At 49.2% G+C, this 19,766-nt stretch overlaps 7 protein-coding genes across 7 annotated transcripts; 2 read left to right on the top strand and 5 right to left on the bottom strand.

The window, feature by feature from the left end:
* Nucleotides 1–99: 99 nt before the first annotated feature.
* Nucleotides 100–2,243, bottom strand: N7525_003346 (uncharacterized protein; the record flags this gene model as incomplete). The annotated part of the gene is made up of 10 exons (XM_061212672.1): nt 100–205; nt 262–351; nt 422–636; nt 694–905; nt 956–1,133; nt 1,194–1,343; nt 1,413–1,506; nt 1,554–1,786; nt 1,841–1,980; nt 2,045–2,243. The coding sequence occupies 10 exons, from the start codon at nt 2,241–2,243 to the stop codon at nt 100–102; spliced, it is 1,617 nt and encodes a 538-aa protein (XP_061069693.1).
* Nucleotides 2,244–2,966: 723 nt separating this feature from the next.
* On the bottom strand, nt 2,967–4,646 carry N7525_003345 (glycosyl hydrolase family 79 C-terminal domain-containing protein; the record flags this gene model as incomplete). The annotated part of the gene is made up of 6 exons (XM_002559203.1): nt 2,967–3,415; nt 3,461–3,586; nt 3,637–3,999; nt 4,053–4,300; nt 4,348–4,467; nt 4,516–4,646. The coding sequence occupies 6 exons, from the start codon at nt 4,644–4,646 to the stop codon at nt 2,967–2,969; spliced, it is 1,437 nt and encodes a 478-aa protein (XP_002559249.1).
* A 2,260-nt stretch (nt 4,647–6,906) lies between these two features.
* Nucleotides 6,907–8,790, bottom strand: N7525_003344 (uncharacterized protein; the record flags this gene model as incomplete). The annotated part of the gene is made up of 1 exon (XM_002559204.1): nt 6,907–8,790. One exon carries the CDS (start codon nt 8,788–8,790, stop codon nt 6,907–6,909), a length of 1,884 nt encoding a protein of 627 aa, XP_002559250.1.
* A 1,002-nt stretch (nt 8,791–9,792) lies between these two features.
* N7525_003343 (PaaI family thioesterase) lies at nt 9,793–10,782 on the top strand (the record flags this gene model as incomplete). The annotated part of the gene is made up of 3 exons (XM_002559205.2): nt 9,793–9,925; nt 9,979–10,703; nt 10,753–10,782. 3 exons carry the CDS (start codon nt 9,793–9,795, stop codon nt 10,780–10,782), a joined length of 888 nt encoding a protein of 295 aa, XP_002559251.2.
* A 297-nt stretch (nt 10,783–11,079) lies between these two features.
* N7525_003342 (adenylyl-sulfate kinase) lies at nt 11,080–11,770 on the top strand (the record flags this gene model as incomplete). The annotated part of the gene is made up of 2 exons (XM_002559206.1): nt 11,080–11,087; nt 11,143–11,770. The coding sequence occupies 2 exons, from the start codon at nt 11,080–11,082 to the stop codon at nt 11,768–11,770; spliced, it is 636 nt and encodes a 211-aa protein (XP_002559252.1).
* A 359-nt stretch (nt 11,771–12,129) lies between these two features.
* On the bottom strand, nt 12,130–13,610 carry N7525_003341 (H(+)-transporting V1 sector ATPase subunit C; the record flags this gene model as incomplete). Its single annotated transcript, XM_002559207.1, has 5 exons — nt 12,130–12,321; nt 12,390–12,882; nt 12,956–13,047; nt 13,125–13,219; nt 13,313–13,610. 5 exons carry the CDS (start codon nt 13,608–13,610, stop codon nt 12,130–12,132), a joined length of 1,170 nt encoding a protein of 389 aa, XP_002559253.1.
* Nucleotides 13,611–14,415: 805 nt separating this feature from the next.
* N7525_003340 (uncharacterized protein) lies at nt 14,416–18,037 on the bottom strand (the record flags this gene model as incomplete). The annotated part of the gene is made up of 6 exons (XM_061212671.1): nt 14,416–14,915; nt 14,970–15,065; nt 15,119–17,089; nt 17,295–17,822; nt 17,880–17,910; nt 17,963–18,037. The coding sequence occupies 6 exons, from the start codon at nt 18,035–18,037 to the stop codon at nt 14,416–14,418; spliced, it is 3,201 nt and encodes a 1,066-aa protein (XP_061069692.1).
* Nucleotides 18,038–19,766: the final 1,729 nt, after the last annotated feature.

Here is a 19,766-nt window from a genome sequence, read left to right as displayed (position 1 = left end):
TGGGCACAAGAGTCAACACATACGACGATGTAGTTCAATTCCATTATCAAATAACCCATAATGTACTATTCCGTTATTTCCTCTTGCTTTCTTTTTGACTTAACCTGTAATTACCATCTCATGGTCCTCGCGTTGCTCATTTGAGCGCAGCTGCACTTCAGTGACATATCCCTTGAACTTTCGAAGGTTCACCTTCTTCTCGAACCTGGAAAATACGTGTTATGTAACTCCTTAAAAGAATCGGGTAAAAGGCTGGCATACATTTCATCAATCTCAGCCGGTGTTCGGCGTGTCACTTCCGGAAGAATGAACCAAGCAATGGCTACCGCGAACGTGCCTGTACCAGCAAAGCTGGGAGAGAACGCTGTCAGTAGTTTGCAGTGGGAAATACTAGACTCGAACAAGATGAAACAAAACTAACAAGAAACCAGTCTTGACACCCCACTGTGAGACAGGTGCATTATTGATCATCAAAGGTGTGCAGAAACTAAACATGGTAGCGAGCATGTTCGATGAGGCAAGAGCCCAACCGGCCGTCTTTGCACGCAAGCGTTGCTGGGGAATCTCGGCGGCGTAGGCATAGCCAATAGCCGATGCACCCGTGGTGGACAAAGTTGCCAAACAGGCGAAGAAGATCTAGGTACAGTGAGTAAGTGTCCAAATATACAGGCTGAATACTTAAGAAGCACTTACTAGAAGCGAACTCGTCGACGGCTTAGTATAGTCGAAGCAGCCAATAATTCCGAGACACAAAAGTGATACGGATGTTACTGCATAGGGGTAGATTGTCAACGGACGACGACCAAACTTGTCCGTAGTTACGGCGGTCATCATCATAGATATCAACTGGACACAAGATAGAATAACTGTTACCATGAACGGGTCATCGCTGCCAGCATATTGGACTATGGCGATATTAGCAGCGTGAAAGAAGACATAGACGAACTGTACTCACAGAAATATGTAGCGTAAGTGTTAAACACAGACAAGCCAACAAGCTGCTGGGTAATCTTGGGCCAAGCAGCAATACAGAAACGAAGGCGATTGCGGCCTTGAAAAACAGCCCATGTTCCCTCTTCGGAGTTACGCTCTGCAACGAGACGCTCCTCTGCAATGGTGGCTGTCATGACTTCCTGGTGGATGTTAAAGCTTCGTTCAAATACGATCACGATCAATAGGGAAAGGTGGCATACAATCTGTTCGTCAACGCTGTACCCCTCAACGTTGCCATTGCACCTAGTTAGGACTTTGGCTGCCTTGTCAATCTTGCCTTTGCTCACGAGCCACCAGGGTGATTCTGGGATGAAGGCGAAGATGAGGATAATTATACCAACCATAGCCCACTACCGTACGAGGCAATTGTCAGTTATCTTGGCAATAAAAGGTAAACGAAGACACAAGGTACCACGAACCTGCGTATAGATAGGGACTCGGAATTCATATGGGTCCTGTGCGCTGAGTTTCTGGAGTGCCACTGAGGCGAATATTTGACCGACAACAAACCAGCTAAAACAAGTCAGTAAAAGCCCAGACTTGCCATACTCTCAACTCACAAACTGTATGCGTTAATATAGAAACCTCGCAGCTGGGTCGGGGCAATTTCGGACAAGTAGAGAGGCAAGGTAGATTGCAGCATACCGACACCCATTCCAGAGAAGAGTTTCGCTGCAAGCCAGTGATCCCATCTTGTTGCAAAAGATTCAATAAAAATGCTCACAACGATGTCGAGCCAGATTATATAGAACGCGATCTTCCGTCCGAACCTTTCCGTGGCATATTGTAGGAGCTGGAGAGTGGTTAGCCACTTTTCAGAGCAGGCGTGGAGATCCAGAAGACATACAACTTGGCCGACAGTTTGACCGGCGGATTGGACACCACCCCAGGCAGAGATATATTTTCCTGCGATGATCGACGTGCCTGGGGAAGCCATTTGTCGGATGAAACCTTTGTTGGAGACAATGCCGGCATTCAGATTAATTTCTGCGATTCGATCAGTATCATCCGAAGCCACCTGGGCAACAGCTTCACAAAGGTAGTGGCTTACGATACCCATCCAGTGATGCGCTAAACGCCGCAGTCATCGCAATCAGCGATACGGTCTTGAACCGTCGCGCGCACTGCCAGACACCAATGTCTTCTTCGCGAGATCGCATGATGGGCCCCATGCTCTTGGTAGGCATGCCATCTCCCTGGTCGGAAGAAACATTCTCAATATTTTCAGCGTGGGACTTGGAAACATCCATCGTAGAGATAAGTAGTATGTATCCAAAGAAAAAGGAAGCTTGCAAGCTCTAAGCAAGCGACGATGAGTAGCTAGTGATCTTTATATTATTTCCAGCTCTTTGACCAATTTTATAGCGGCAAGGATTTCTTCGCTAACTCTATTATCGACATGCAGCTTAGCTGCGTAGACTACTGGGTGTGGAAACAACAAGCCAAATTCTACGAGGCTAAACTGGCGTGGTTCATTTGCCGACTCGTAGTTTCATTGTTTTTAACACAATTGCTGGTTGGCTTGTGAAAAAGCCTAGTGAGTGCTCATATGAACGGCAATTGCTTCGCTCTGAATTATACCGAAGCTATTAGCTAGTGGCTGACTGGCATTTATAAAGAACGAGACAAGATGTGAAGACCATTATGGTCTCGAAGTTGAGAAACACCTCAGATATACGATCGTGTTGTCCCTCCTTATTACAAACCCCCAAGACGTGTTTTTTAGAAGCTATTCATTCTTACTTTAGTAACTCGCACTACAACATGAATTTACTAAAGGTTATGCTATAGAATTGAATGTAACCCAACAGCCTCTACCCCTCACACTCCCACTAACCCTAACTAGAGATTCCCCGGTGGCGTAGCGCCTATAGGAAGAAATCCTACCTCCACATCCCATCCATCCTCAGGTCTCCGGAAATTTCGGGTGAAGACCGCCCCGAGCCCCTTTCTAGGAAAGCTTGACCGAGTAATTACAGGTAAACCAGCAGAGCTTCCGAAGCTGCAACAGTGAATGTTGCTTTCCCACCAGAGACAGTGACTGTCTCTACGCTCTCTGTACCCTGAATCGTGCAAGTGCCGTTGACAAATGTCTGGCCCGCAACCGTCGGATTCTGGCCCTGATCGACCCGAGACGTGGCGTATGGGGCAGTCAACCGCTTAGCAGTGACGCTGGCGGACGAAAGCCTAGACAGTGTGTATGTCTGCGACGAGCGCCTTCCGCTGGTAGAGATATAGTAGTCGGAGTTGTATAGAAGAACCCGAACTGGAGCACCAGCCTTGTAGATGGCGTAGGCTGCGTATGCTGTATCTTGGCTATCCAGAGACGCGATCTGGTCGGCGTTGGCGAGCGCCATGGTGGCGAAGTAAGCACCGTAGTAAGGGGACCCAATATTGTAGCGGCCCCACCAACAGTATTGGCCTTGAGAGTTAGATTGTGATGGGAGTGAATGTCCGGATAACTTACAGTTCCCGATTGTACCCTGGTGGAAATAGAGGGCATCTGTGCCCATTAGGACGGTCTGCATCACATAGTCCAAAATCCAGAGAGCAGCACCAAAAGTCGGGCTGATACCGCCGCCGCCTTGGGTTGCTGGATATTCTTTTAGCATTTCAATCAAGTGGAAGTAAACGGTCTCGTACCGGAGTTGGTCTCGCCGAAGATATGCGGCTTGCCTTTGCCAGCAGCAGCAGAGATCTCAGCAGCATAAGGCTTGATCTGGGTGGCGATATCGCTATGGCCCATAAGAGTGGCCAGGTTGTAGGAGCCAGATGACTGAGGATAGTTGTGAGAGCAATAATCCTTCACGTAGACATTCGCGTCTCCTTCTCTCGCGGTAAGGCCAACGAGGCTCATGGGTGAAGTTCCAAAGTAGACACCTGCTGAGATGATATCAGTTGCAGAGAGATTTCCGCATACCGCATCCTGCCAGCTGACTTGAGATGCTTCATCTGCTGCAGCTGTCCAGGGTGCACCATTGGCAATAGGATCGCTATCGACAAAGACTGAGCGCTCAATTAGCGTTTAAACAGTCAGGGCGGCGTCATTTGGAACCCACAATTGGGCTCATTTCCCAGTTCAATGGAGTATAGGTTGTCCATTTTGTCCTGGGCGAGGATCGCGGCCGAGATCGTGTTTATTATATCATCCAAACGACGATTCAATCCAATGATGACCTCTCCAGCATAGCTTGCAGCCAAAGAAATAAAGGACGGTCCGTAAGTCAAAGTCTCGGGGGCATCACCTGGACTGGCCACTGTATAAGTGACAGCCGTGGTCGATGAGCTATCATACGTCGCCCGGTCCCTGCTCATTATTAGCAACAGATATTGACCATAACAACATATCCATACTGGGTCGTGCCTCCGATCCTCATAGGGGGCCATGTTCCTGTTAGATCCTTCAGGTTCTCTAGACATGTCATCGTTGACTTGACGTCTTGAATGTACTCGGGGAAGGTAAAGAACTCCAGGCTTCACAATGAGTAAGTACATCCATCAACACCTTGAAGCGAGACTCACGATACACCAACGGGAGCTGCAGACAGCTGCCCACTCGAGTTCGAAGGCGGGGATGTCGGAATATCGAAGGTCAACCCCGAAGCCGAAGCCACGAGACCCAGAACCGAGACTGAGACGGGAAGGAAAGCCATGGTTTCCAAAACTTTCTATACCAAAAGTTGAGTTGTAAAGCTGAAGGAACTTTTCCGTAAGACAAAGCTCTCGAGCATACATATGTGGGCTACAATGGAATCAAAATCCCGGGGAACCCCACATCTTACTAGCTTCACGTCATGGTCGCTGTTTACAATGTCAAACGATATTTCCTAGCAACCTAGGTGTTTAGTCACGGCATGCAATACCTTGATCCATGTACATACAGGGGTCGGCTATTGACGGGCTACATTAACCCGAGTCCTGCATATGAGGTCTCAGCCGTGCGATTCCTTAATGATACTAACAACATTTGCTAAGATCATCTATTGCCTATCGCTTTGAGACATGGAAGTGTGACTTTGTCTAATACGTGGGCGCTGTGATAATCCTTTCTCTTCTGAGTCTCACTTTGCAGACTGTTGTGGAAAATTTTCCTGATGTAGCTGATGCAGCCAGAAACCAGGTCCACCTGCTAAGATCTCCCCGAACGTGCGTCAAGACAGGCTTACTAGACTTTTAGGTATGGCTATAGCACCTCGTGTGACTGATTCATTCATGTCAGCTCTGCTTTCATGCAGTTTGTGACAGAGAGAGCGTTTCTTGCTAGATCTTTCCAGGCTTTATGCCTTCGTTTCCTTTGTCCCATGAAGCTATTTAGACAGGCCCCATGCCAGCAGATAGAGATCGCCATCGCCTATTATATTGATTCTGATCCGTCGCACCTCCCTATCCCGACCAAGGTAGAAGAGATGCTAATCTCCTTCGTCTATACCATCATTGAAGTCCGCTAGGTTCGTGGGCAGCAGTATTTCTACCGCGGCTACGTGGCGCACTTCCTAGTGAATATACCTAAAGTGTTACAACCTGTCCCTGGACTGGCGAGTTACACACTAGGCCAAAAGACCACTATATCTGAGCGTTACGCTCAGATATTCCAGGCTCCGATATATATAGTGCGTGTCGTGACATAAAGTCTACGATCGGCTGCCACTACTCCCTGCCGAGCTAGACCCCGTTGTGCTCCGACCTATAGACACTATAGACCGTCCCTAGCTCCGCCGCTAGTTCAATCGTGACTTTATAGTCCGCCGCGCGGCGGTTATATAGTGGCTCTAATTCCTAACTACCCACTACCCCGGATACCGCCACCTCACTATCGACCCGGCCCGCCTATCTTGGTTACCGCTTTACCGGAACGTCTCCGACCTTATCCCGTCCCAAATCTAGCCTATTAAGCCCAAGGATCCACCGGCGCCGTTCTAGTAAGACCCCCCTATCTAGGATGACTTAGGTCTCGATTCCTAACCTCGTGAACGAACTAGACAAGGAGGCTATACTACGCAATATCGTCTTTATAGCCCGCCCGCCACCCGAGGAGTCCTCTGTTCAGCCTAAGGGCGCACTGTTGTAGCGTCGCCACCTCATCCTACCTTTTATTAGGCCCACTCCGATACTCGAGTTTAGTGGTAGCCAGCCTATACTCTCCCTCGCCTTCCCGACCCTTTTTCCGTATAGCAAGGCCGAGTTTTAGGCCTCCCGCACACGCACGGTCAAGTTTGAAGAGTGGTGCCGGCACCTAATACGCAACAAGTCGGGCCGGTTCGCACGGCATCCTCGGTTACGCTTTGTGGTCTTCAACATGCTTATACGGCGCTCCGCTATATCTCGGGCCGACTTCTTCGTCAAGGGCTATAGCGACCGTGAGATCTCGGCGGATGACCTCCTCTCTCTACTCGTATATATGTGGACACAGACTCCACCACGATATGAAGCCATCTTTCTAATACTACCTGTACTTCTATGTTTCTCCGACCTAAGAAAGGTTGTAGAACAACTCCTTGATTTTATGGGGACTCCTTCCTCAACATGGTTACCGCGGTAGGCGAAGCCCTGCGGGCACTTCCCGAGCCTGACATGTCAGGTTCAAAGCATGTCGAGATCAGAAAGAAACTGTGCAATGCTGGTAGGCAGCTTACCATCTGGTCGACGGCTTAAACCCGACTTCTACCGTGCACCTTACCAAAGTATAGTCGAGAGAGACTATTAGAGGTCAAAACGACTGCATCGATTCAGCGTGCGATGCCACTACCAGAAATCAAGGGTTTTCAGTGCAAGATTGTTACTATATAAGAGTATATTCCTATTTTTAATTTATGACAGAAGTTGTCCATCTATTGCAGCAAGATCCATATATTGATAATAAGATAATTGATTGAAAAATAACTGTTTCTCTATTCGGGGATCTGCTCAGAATCATTATGCAGCGTCGAGACTTCCCGTAGTAGCCCAGTATACGTTGTAATTGTATCCCTGAGCGTCATAGAAAGGACTCAGTGTCACATCCTTGTCGTCGGCAATGGAGGTGAAATCAAGGCTAGAAGCCGCGGAGCGTTTGATAGAGTCAAGAGCGAGAGTAGGAGTACTGCTCAATGCTTGTTCGCCGTAATTTCCACACAAAACAGTCGGCCCATAGGCAATTGCGACCATACTCGAATTATCATTTGCAGCCACCGTACGCAGAGTCATAGGGAAGCGGATCTCAATCACATCTCCATCGGCCCATGTGCGTGAGATTTGAGCGTATTTCCCAGGAGCAGCTTTAACATCAGATAAAGCTTCTCCATTCAGCGTCAGCTCTGCGCTCGAGGCCCATGCAGGGATGCGGATATTCATCGTCCAGGCGCCACTACCAGAGACTTCCAGTTTCGATGTATCGCCGACTGGGTAAGTCGTAGATTGTTTCAGGGTAATGCCCATCTCCGGCCACTTCAAAACAGAGGACATGAATAGGTTGATAAACAACGTCGAGTCGTTGTAGAAGTAGATCGAATCCATCAACTTGGTGTTTGTTTCCAGCGCCGTTCCCTGACAGCACCAGAATGAGTCATAGTCCGTACTCCAAGTACCGCCACCCCAGGCGGGACCGACACCGCGGCGACCTCCAGCGTTCAGCGGGGTGAAGTAAGTGATGTGGCCATGGTGATCATGGGGGTCCTGTTGGCCCAGCAGATGGTTGAGTAAGGAGTTTTCGTAGAAGTCGAAATATGCCGAGTTGTCGGAATCAAGAAGCCACAGCTCGCGGGTCAGCTTGAGCATGTTGTAGGAATTGCATGCTTCACACGTGTCATTGGTAAGATAAGCGGCGATGGCATTTGGAGCACGGAAGTGTTCCGCTTGGCTGTTACCACCGATGGCGTACGTGTGCGATTTGACATTGATTTCCCAGGCGTTGCGGGCAATATCGAGGTAGCGAGATTCTCCGGTGGCTTTGTATTGCCGAGCGGCCCCAATCCATTTCGGTACTTGGGTGTTTGCATGTAGACCGTCCAGCTCGTCTTTGTTGGCCGCAAGCGGGTCGAATATAACGGCATGATCAAACCGTTGGGCAACGGTAAGCCATCTCTCGTCGCCAGTTTGGTGGTAGATATCAGCCATCACCTCGTTCATACCGCCGAATTCCGTTTGTAGCAACTTTTGCATTGCGGCGTAACTAAATGGTTCGGTGCGTTTGTCGACCCAGCTGGCCAAGGACAGTAAGATATCTCGAGAGGTGGTGTCGTTTGTCAAGCGCCAAATATCGAGAAGACCTGCGAGAGTCTTGTGAACGGCGTAATACGGGACATTGCCGTTTGTTAGGGTGTCGTTCTCGAGTTTCGCAAATTCTGACTCTGGGAAGCCAGATACATATCCATCCGTGAAACCGACAGCCTTGTTATTGGCCTGGCATTTTGCCAGCTCGGCCGCAAAGTAGATCGCTCGATCATAGCACGTTTGGTCGCGGAGCACAGCGTAGCACTGAGCCCAGGCACTGAGGAAATGACCCTGGACATGCGAACGGAAGGGGAAATCCGGAGCATCCCAGCCACCGTTGGGCGTTGCCTGCTGTGTAGAGAGTCCGTGTGTTGCCCGGAAGACATAAAGGAGTCTGTCAACGTCTATTTCTTTCAAATATTTCAGGGTGCGGTCCTGGTTTTCCAAAAAGCGGTCTTGGACCAATTCGACGCCGCCAAGGTCGAATGCAAAAGCCTGGAGTTCACCCTTGCTACCTAAGTCGGATTGTCCATTGACAAAAGAGGAAAGAAAAAGAAAAAGGAAGACAAATAGAGCGAGGGAGTTTTGCCAGTCCTTGGGGTGTATCATCTTGAATTACTCCGAATTGGAAGACTGGGAAGGCCAGTCGATTCGGAGAGGATGTAGCTGTTCTGTAGGTGTCTGAAACATGGGTGCAATAGTCTGGCAATGAGTCGCTTTTAAGATGTAGATCTTTCCGGTGGGATAAGACATCAACCCATATACCCCTACGTACGCACTTCAAAACTTGGGGGATTCCATGCGGGGGATCTGGTGGAGAATAGAAGTGCCACCGGACTTCCACAGTTGGCCTTCTAAGATGGGAAACTTGCCGGAGGGTTTGCAGATCGATTCTCTCTAATAAGCTAATAAGTGTAGAAATTTAAAGGCTAAAACATATCTTGAGCATCATTTATCATCTTGAGCCAAAACCCCCATATAGCCTAATCGGACACCACAATAGTAAATGCTAGGGACTACAACTCAATATCTCATAATGAGTGTCTATGCGGGGTTTGCCTTATAGCTGAATGCTTTTTAGGGGATATTTAGCCTATTCGGAAGGATTTGATGAGTTGGTCTGTTATATATCCATGAGTATATATCTCCGGCTTTTTGTAAAACCATGATAATGAAGTTTCCAGATTTCCTTGAAATCGATGTATGGTGCTAGAAAGTCTTAACAATAACTATTAAGTGACAATGGAATCAAGTAACAACGTGGTAGTTGATATGGGCCGGTCATTTTCCTAACTAGTATGTCTTGTTTAACACTATCTACGGAGTACTCCGTACACGTATGTTCGTTGCGAATATAAGTATAAAGTACATATGTAAGAAATAAGAAACCTTTTGAATAATATTTCTTATCCCTAATACTGAATATCGAAGTTATGAACATAAAAGGATACAATACTACAATATTGTATAAAAAGGATATTCTCGGTGAAGTGAAGATGCCGAGGTAAATCTCGAATCCACTCAAACCAGTCTTTCCTGAACAACTTCGCCTTCTAGATCTCCAAATTTGGAAGTTTTTATTTTTTTTCTTTTCGCTCTTTATAATTTATGATGTTCCGTCAATCTTTTACTACTCTTCCTTCTCTTCACATCTCCTTCTCCTCCAGACTATCTTCACGACTTCTTATCCGCGACTCTTTCTCCGCTGCTCCGAAGCGACCCTATACCCGGTCCTACTCTACCGGTAAGTTATAGACAGCCTCCATCATTCCCGGCAGAAGAACTAAGTATTCGCAGCGACTCCCTCCGCCTCTACTCACACTCCACCCCAAGCGCAGCGCTCGCGTTTCCGTCGCTTCATCGGCTTCACCTCAATCGCCGTCTTCGCATTCACCATCGGGCTAACCTACCAAACCCAACGAACCGTCTCACGCATCATGGCCACCCCAACCGACGAGGAGACCCTGACGGCATTCATTGCCACGGACTCCGCAACCTCGGAAATCGATAACGCGATCCGCACCCACCCCGTCGCCGAGGCCCTCCGCGCAAACCCCGAATTCAGCGAATCGCGCCCACACCTTACAATCCCCGAGCCCCTGCGCGAACGCAACCTGACAGCCGGAACGCTAGCCGGACCGGGGAGGATTGTCGTGCCGCCATATGTATTCAGCGAGCGCGGGGGCAAGACCATGATCTCGCTTATGTATCTGGGCGGCGATGTCTGCGGTCATCAGGGTATTATTCATGGCGGTCTACTGGCTACGTTGTTAGATGAGGGTCTGGCGCGTTGTTGTTTCCCGGCTTTGCCTAATAAGGTCGGTGTTACGGCTAACTTGAATATTGATTACCGGGCTCCGGCTATGGCGGATCAATATGTTGCCCTTCGTGCGGAGACTGTTAAGGTTGAGGGTCGGAAGGCGTGGGTGGAAGGTCGTATTGAGACCCTTCCGATTGATGGGACGGAGCCTGTGGTTCTAGTTGAGGCTAAGGCTTTGTTTATTGAGCCTCGACAGGCTGCTGTAAGTTGAAATGAGATTTCTGGCTTTTTCCCGGCTAACTTTCTCCCAGGCGCTCTCGAGTCTCTACAAAGTGGCGTGATTGGGGAATTTCCGAAATCCCCGAAATTTCTGCATTTGGTTCCTGTTCCTGGTTCCTGGCGTCCTATAGATTCTTTTATATGTAAATGGGTTTAGAATTGAGGTACATATTTATACATTCTACAATATATAGTCCTACCTAGGTAGTATGTAAGACTCATATAAAACGTAGATATAAGAACGCCAAGGAATTGCGACACCCCGCGATGATCACATCTTCAGTGACGCGGCCGTCCCACTCTCCCCTATTTCTACTTCTCAACCTTCACCCTCCTCCTTAACTCCATATACCTCAATAATGTCTACGTGAGTACAATACCCAATGGCAATCCGTACCCGAATCTAACCTAACCAAAAACAGCAACATCACCTTCCACGCTAGCGCCCTGACCCGCAGCGAGCGCACCGAGCTGCGCAACCAGCGAGGTCTCACAATCTGGCTGACCGGACTCTCCGCCTCCGGCAAGTCAACTCTAGCCGTCGAGCTGGAGCACCAGCTCGTCCGCGACCGTGGTGTCCACGCCTACCGCCTGGACGGCGACAACATCCGCTTCGGACTGAACAAGGACCTTGGATTCAGCGAGGCCGACCGCAACGAGAACATCCGCCGCATTGCCGAGGTCGCCAAGCTGTTCGCCGACTCCAACTCCATCGCCATTACTTCCTTCATCTCGCCCTACCGCAAGGATCGTGACACTGCCCGCCAGCTGCACGAGGTTGCCACGCCCGGCGAGGAGACCGGTCTGCCTTTCGTCGAGGTCTATGTTGATGTCCCCGTTGAGGTGGCCGAGCAGCGTGACCCTAAGGGTCTGTACAAGAAGGCTCGCGAGGGTGTTATTAAGGAGTTCACTGGTATCTCGGCTCCTTATGAGGCGCCGGCCAACCCTGAGGTCCATGTGAAGAACTATGAGTTGCCTGTTCAGGATGCTGTGAAGCAGATTATTGATTACCTTGACTCCAAGGGTTACTTGCCTGCCAAGAAGGAGTAAGGTGGTTCTTTGCTTTGGGATTGGGATATGATTGAGATTAGACGGATGTATCTATGGCCGGCTTTACATAAAAAGAGTCCTGTATAGCGGATTGGATATGGTGTTTTTGTGCTTGATTCCCCTCCCGCTTGCTGTACATACTGAGTGGACAATATAGATCGCTGTTCCACATCATCTTATGAACTGGGCCGAGAATGGGCAATGGGAAATATCCGCCTGCTGTTCGCTTGAATGCGTGTCATTGAAAGCAAAAGCAAAAATATCCAATGCTAGTTTGTGCTAGATGTACCAAAAGTGGTATATGTACGCAACGTCTTCTTGAAACTTTGTATCTGTCATGCCTTGCAAAATAGGCAATCTTAGTTGAACCCGAATTCATAAAACACATACGGCGTGTAGTCTGCGCCGCCCTCACCACCTGCGTGCATCTCGCCAGGATCATCCCGCTGCATACGGCCCTTCTTGTCCCGCCCAAAGGCATTGCCCGCCAGGTACGAGTATTTATTCTCGAGGTTCTGCTTTGCGCGGTCTGCTTGCTTGGAAGTTTGTGTCTGTAGAAAGGGAAGTCAGCCATTGCCCCAGTAAAAGCCCAACGAGAAGTAGAGCAGAGCGAACATACCCGGACCAAAGCACAGACGAAATCCAACGGCAATCCATATCGCAGTACTGTCTCGACAAACACCCTCAGAACCAAAATGTGAATCCAGACCATAACAGCTTCACTCCAAGCCGTTCGACCGAGTCGCAGCGTCTCACCCCACACCTTACGTTCATCACCACCAACGCGCTCAACCTCCTTGCGCTCCTCCTCCTTCCCACCTTCGACGTACTTGAAGTCGCGCGGGATCCACTTCTGCTCACGGCACTTATGCACGAATTCGGCGCTGTGCTTCTTGAACGCTGCCACAGCGTACAGCGTGAACTCGCTGTCGGAAGCGACCAGCTGCGCGGACCGCGGGACCACCATTGGCGCGACGGTCTCGTAGGTCTTGAGGAAGTCTTTTACTAGCTGGGCGGGCACGGCGACGAGGTGGGTTTCGATGTATTCGGAGTCCTGGATGATGGATTTCGGGTCGACCACCGAGGCGAGGGACTTGGTTGAGAGGTTTCCTCTGCGTAAACGGGTTAATTCTGGTTCTCGGATGCTACATGCACACGTCGCTGTCTCCGTCGTAGTATACGTACGTTTGTTTCCGCTGCAGGGTGGACAGCGTGTTCTTGACCTGGTTATATTGGGAGTACTTGAATCGGATGTCGTTGTCGATGCTGGTGGCTTCCTATAGTAGACGACAACGCATTAGAATGTAACTTCAAGACAAACAGACCCCTGGAGTCTATGCGCGACGCAACAAACCTTCTGCAGCAGATCAATCAACTCCGCCAAGGGCTTATCGGCCCTGTACTTGACTTTGTTCCATTGGAAAGTACGCAGGTACTGATCGACCGGCTCTGTAGGCAGGTCAGAACCTAGAACACAGAAATATCTCCAAGACTGTGATGTGTTCCCTCCACAGCCAGATCAATACCAAGCTGGAGACATACTATCGTTGACAACCTTCATCTGCTCAATCTGCGACTCGTCCTCAAGGATGTTCTTCAACGCATCGCCGACCTTGGCAACGACACTCTCGCACGAAGCCTCGAGCTTGGAGAGCTCCTCTGCCTGCTGGACAAGGGCATCTAGCGTGCCGATCTTGAACTCCGGGATTGGGAAGGAGGTGGTGGAGCCATTGTCCGGGGAGACGGTGGTCGAGACTGCTTCGAGGGCGTCATCACGGTGGTGTGAGGGGACGATAGAGGTTGGGAGAGAAAGGAGGAGGTATTTGCTTGGTTTGGACATGGTTGATTATGTATTCGGGGACTTCAAGGGCCTTCGATGAGGCTTGGGAGCGGTTTCGGGGTTGAGGGGGAGCTCGGGTGGCCTCGATGTCGTAGGCGGTGGGTGCTTGGACCAGCTATGTCCACCTGGCACATCTACACTTTCTACGTTTACCTTGGAAGAATACTCACTTATCCTTGACATGGAACTTTAGAGATCTGATCATGTTGGCTGGAAATGATAGAGCGGACATTTTTTCGATACTTACCTCACGCTACAGTGGTCAATATCCTTTGCCACAAACGTACATTCCCCATGGAAAGGCGCAATTCGAAATGACTTTTCTATATCACCTGTGATAGTGTTCAATATCAAATCAGATATCCATGACTTTCATACTGGGAGCCTAACTAACGTACATGATCGCCGCTGTATGTACTACCATTTCACTTGAAGTACTTTATAGAGTTGCATAACGCTAGAATTCAATTCAATTCTCGCTCAGATCCGGAAACAAGCATCACACAAACATGCCTCAATTGGGCATGAAGAGAGAAAAAGAGAAAAGGATAAGATAGGGTATCTGTATCAAGCGTGCAGCGCTGACCGTGAGCCGAGTAGAGGTATGAGTGGAGGGCAAGGAGGTAGGGGTAACTGTACAAAAATAAAAGAAAAGAAAAGAAAAGAAAGGGGGCGGGGGATGATGTGAAGGGGAAGCCTAATTCATGTTTCACTATCACCTAAGAATAGGGTCAATGAGGGTAGAAGGTAGAGAGCGATTATGAGAGATTCGTGTGAATATGAGAAGAGAAGTACATCATCAACCCTAGCCCTGCATGCCCATGAAAACTTCCTGGCAGTTCTCCACCAGGAACTTCATGACATCATTCTTTTTCTGGACATCAGTCATCTCACGCGTCAGACTTTCAGGTCGCATGATTGTTGGCGCGAAAACCACCGCTACATTCTGACTGGTCATCAAATTATCTTCGTGGCGCTCAACTACACGTCGGAGATGGAAAATGAGGAACTCCAGAACGTCGCGGTGCACACGAGGCAGCTCGAGTAGGCTCTTCTGCATGAGCTCAATTCGCGCGGACATAGGGCTAACCTCGGCAGAATCGATCACAAGTTCGTAAACCTCGTAAGTGATCAGGGGGCTGGGAAGTTTTCGGAAATACTGCTTCAAAGTGGATGTGACAGCATGAATATCAAGATCGGGATCGGAGATGTCGTAATCAAATGGAGAGCGTTCGAAGCCTTCGCGAATAGTTTGAATGACTGAAGCGGCACCGGACTTGCGGTAAATTCCTTCCATGTCCATTCCTGATTATATTCGTTAGTATAACGAGTGTCTGGATAACGACCGACAAAACATACCTCGCAATTCAACTTCCTGGATACACCGCGTGACGATAGACGGAATGATGCTCTTTTCATGTTCCATGCGAGCTTCAAGGTCGGTGCCGAAAAGTGCTGAAAATGATTAGCTTATACTGATATCTTGAATGGTAGTATCGTGAACATACCATCGGCAGCAACTTCAGCCAACACAGGCACGCTGTCGGCCTGCGACATCTTTCCTCCCTGTTTGCCTCTCTGGTTTCCAAAGAAACCAAAGCCTTGGCGACTAGGGTCCTGAGTCTGAGAACGCGGGATGCCACCGCCACCCTCTGGTGTCTGTCCTCCTTCGCTAGACATGAATGCCCCCTTAAGACCCTTGACACCTTTGGCGACGTTCTGTCCACCCTTTTTCCAGTTAAACTTGCGAGGTTGGCCCTTGCGAATGCTGACAACCTGGGGGCCTGGCACAAGAGTAGCTGTAGCAGGCTCTGAGTCCTCTGAAATTTGAGCAGTGGACACAGATCCCTGATACTCGTTCAAGGAAGGTTTCATCACTTCAATGGAGTTCGTCGACCTCTGCTTGTTGTGTGAAATGCCTAGACCGTTAGGTTTGGGTTGACCTTCGGTAGCTTTGTAGAGTTCTTGGATCTGGTGAACCAACTGATTGTTCAGCTCGGCTAGCTGTGCGTTCTTCATAGACAATTGCTCGAATTCCTGGAAGCTCTTCTCCTTTCGGGTGTTCATGGCTTCCAGTTCCTCAGACAAGTCATTGCGCTTTTGCATGAGGTCTTCAATTTGTGGGGCGTACGAGTCTTTCAGTTTTTGAATGGACTCTGCTAGTTCGCGCAGCACATGGTTGGAGAGTTTGCCAAGATCCAATGGCCCACTGGTGCCACCACGTTTTTCAGCCTCCATGTGATCTGTGAGAACCGTGAGCTCACGCAGAACGATCTCGCGCTGAGCGTCAAGGACGACCATGGTAGATCGCTTCTCGGAAAGCTCGGTGTTAACCTGCTTGACATCTGCTGCGGCGCGAGCGGCTGATTCTAGTTCTGCAACTCGTAGACGTTCTTTGCGCAGTTCGTTGCGAAGCCAAGAGATCTCTTCGCTCTGCGATCCGGCGACGGGGCTGCCAACTTCCGTCCCAGCTATGCTCCGATTGCTAGGTGAGCGAGGGTTCTTGAGATCCTTGCTCGTTCGCACACTTTTCTCACTGAAGCTACGACCATGGCGGACAGAGTTTGAGACGCGCCGCAGGAATGATTCGTTATTTTGCCCAACTGTGTCATCGCCACCGATTATGCGCGTCAACTCCTCGTCCATAGAGAAGTCGCCTCCGCTATTGTATCGCAGCAATGTTGACGCGCCGGCGCCATCGTATGGGTGTGGTTCATGTGGGGATGTGTGCAAAGCAGGAGATTGAATAGGCTGTTCGAAAGTGTCACTACGGAGCATAGGGGAGTCCCCGTATTGAGATGACGCAGGCGAGGATCCGACCTCTTTCCTTGGAATTTGGTGAAGCTTGCTTTCAAGTGAATCACCGCGCTTTGGCAGATGCGGCAAGCCGGAGGGTTGAGAGCGCGGCGATTCCATTGAGCCGTGGTCGTGAGGACGAGGCTCGTTCGAGGAACGAGCTGGAGCCGAGGTAACGTTTTCCATTGGAGTGTGTCGTTTTGCGTCACTGGGCGATTCCTTTGATCTGCTGTGATCAGGGCTGGTAGGCCCAGAATAGTTGCTTGTTTCTCTGAAGCTGCTCGGTATATCAGATGAGCTGCGAGCAGAGCCTGCCTTTGCAAGCTTAGACGAATCAGAGATTGGTAATGGTACTTTATCGGGAGAATTGGCCTCGGTTCGTTCCCAGCCCTTCTCCTGATAGGCAATATGGGGCGAATGATTATCCGAGGGTGTTTGAGAATTGGGTTCTTGCAGATATTCACGGCCTTCGCGTGAGGCCCTGTGTGAGGATTCGCCTGGTTGATGATTGAAGTACTCACGGGCAGGCTCCTGCCGTGTCTGTGAGTGACCACGGGAAGAATTACCCTCACCCGAAGGATCAAAGGCAAGAGGAATCAATAATTCACCACCGTCATCGTCAGTTTTCCGCGCAAGTGATTGACGACTGCTGCGGTATGTGCTGGAGGGAAGCAAAATATTATCTGTGGTGAGAGAGTAAGCAAGAGTTCCAAGACGCGCTGTTGATTTCTGAAATCAAGTGAACCACAACAACATAGGCGGTAGCGTCAATGGTGGTAGAATACAGAGCGGTGTGTATGTTCATATTATCCAATGTGAACGAAGCCATGAATGGCACATTAAGGCAGTGTAGCCTGCGATATCTAGGCTGCAAAAAAGGGTTCTTACCTGAATCAGCCTGCTGATTTGAAATTGCACTTCCAGGTCTCTCATCATTTAGATCTGGTGTCTCCGGCATTCTATTAGGGTCAGGTGTGCCTGTATATTCGCTATTCTCCCCGTCCATTTCTTGCGCCTCTTCAAGGAGGTGGGGAGGCAACGAGGGCAAGGATTTGTCCAGCTTCACATTAGGGCCCGGTGGCTTTTTCCCACTACTGCCGCCGGCTTTCCTTTTTCGTCTTCGTGCCATTAGCGATTCATGACATTCCATGCAGAAAATGCCTTGTGAAGTGCGCGCATAGCGCAAGTTCTCAATCTTTCGCTTGCAGTTCCGGCATCGGAAGCATTGAGCACAAAAAGCCTGGTCTCCCGTCAAGATGGCCAAATCCTCGATCTTGTTGTTGCATGAGCTACAACTATACGTGCAGTTACTGCATATAAGTGATCCATCACCCAAAAGGAGAAGGTGCGCGTCCGAGTCAAGCAGAGTGCTGCATGTACTGCATCGGAAACAATCAATATGCCATCGGTTTCCAGCTACAGGAGGTTAGCGACATGAGAAAATGCCAAAAAGGCTGCACTTATCCGACATACCAAGCTCAAACGCTTTCCCTTCTTCAAGAGTCTGGCACGACGGTTAGTCAAGTTCCTGCCCGCTCACTCTACATTGTGCCTACCTCTCCACAGCCCTTGCATGGGTAGGACTCGTCCTGCTCCATAGGAGACTCCGGGTAAGCGCCCTGGTTCTCCATCTTCGGATCCACTGTTTACCCAAAATGTAAGGTAGACTATTGCCGTATATCGATACGAATATAAGCCTGGCGGAGGTTCGCCGACCAAGTCCAAAAACGTGTATACAGGCGATTCGTGATCGCTACGGAAGATCCCAATCGCAGTCACATGCGCCGTTGGTGCTACTTCCTTTGAGATACTTCTTGATCGTAACCTGCGGTGGGCGCCGGAATTGGGGAGATAGGGACGTCGGTGCGGGTTTGGAGGGGAAGACGTAACAGGGGACTGAAAGAACGGCGAATGGTGGCTGAACCTGCAGACTACCGAGTTAAAAAAACGTGATCAAAAACTAGTTTTAAACGTAAGACATCAGTCCTCCGAATCAGTCCCCATCCAAGACAGGGCTGACCACGTATGGGGCGGGTCGGACCAGGGTGATAGCGACGGCAATTATAATTGCCCATGCACCAGGGATCATGGGCATCAATTTCTCGACGTACCAGGTATTGCCAGCCGTGCTACAGAGGTGTTTCAGATAGAATAATCGCGGGTGTTGTAACCGTTAAGCGCAACAGGCGAAGCGAAACGGGGATTGCCCCTCGCGGGCGTTGGATTTCGAGGTTTAACGGAGGAAACCCCGAGGCGAAAGGAAACGAAATCCGGGAGTAACGAGTATAATTAATAAGAAAAAGAAAAGAAAAAGCAATGAAACATAAGAGTCGGATTAGGGGGGTGGAGGGATGAGAAAGGAGAGATGAACTTTTGGCTTTCTGCCACCAAAAGGCCTTCCCCACGTAATTTACGAATATCATTGAATACATTTTACTGTTGTATATCATTTGATTTTACTCTTTACGTATGTAGATATGTACTCAATACATTCCCTTCTCTCCATAAGAGGTATATTGTAACTGCCCAACCTATTCTCATCCTTACTTGTCCGTACTCCGTACATAGACAACAATTACTTTGACTGCGCCCAGAACGTGCGGACCTTCATTTTCCCTACAACCAATGAGGGGATACCCCTGAATTTCGTCCAATCTGATTTAATCTCCATCAAAATGATAATGAAGTCGGTACTAGTCTCATATATTTATATCCCAACAATCTCAACCCAAGCCATTGTCAGATAGAGAGGCCCAAGCCATTTTTCAGCTCTTCCTGGAGGATCTGAGCATATCCCAACCCCCTAAGGATCGCTCCATAGCCCCATTGTTCTGACCATGGTACGGCTAGTTAGTCTCAAACACTTCTCCTACACTTCTCTCACACCTCTCACACGCTATCTCCCGGACTTTGGTCCTTCATTTTCAGCCCTGTATGGTTTCACAAAGTATCCCGAAGTCAATCTCGCAGAGTCTAGAGCCTAATAAATATCCCCGAGCTGAACTTCAGCCTAAAGATACAGTTCTAGTGACAGTACCCTACCCCTGATCCTTTATATCCTAGCTCAGGCCTCTGCTGTTTGGAAATTGTGAAACGGCTTGTCGTGTCACGTGGGTGTCCATCAGATTCGAGGGGAATGGCATCAACAGTGGCTTGCGCATAACAGCTATCGGTTGGTCAGCCTTGCTGAATGTTGAATGTTCAGCCTTTCTTTTGGCTGCCCAAAAGAGACGGGGTCAAGGTTGTTCTACCACTTCTATTTACAATACTATGTACCGACCAGCTGCTTCTCTACCCGTGGACACATTTATCTATTATTAGCCCAGATCATCCTTTCAGAAAATGGTGAAGGAGATTAAG

This window comes from Penicillium rubens (assembly GCF_028828025.1).
Source record: "Penicillium rubens strain IBT 27055 chromosome Unknown utg000002l_segment0_segment0, whole genome shotgun sequence".
NCBI lineage: Eukaryota > Fungi > Ascomycota > Eurotiomycetes > Eurotiales > Aspergillaceae > Penicillium > Penicillium rubens.
Note: the sequence above shows the minus strand (reverse complement) of the source record. Positions and strands in the feature narration are given on the sequence as shown.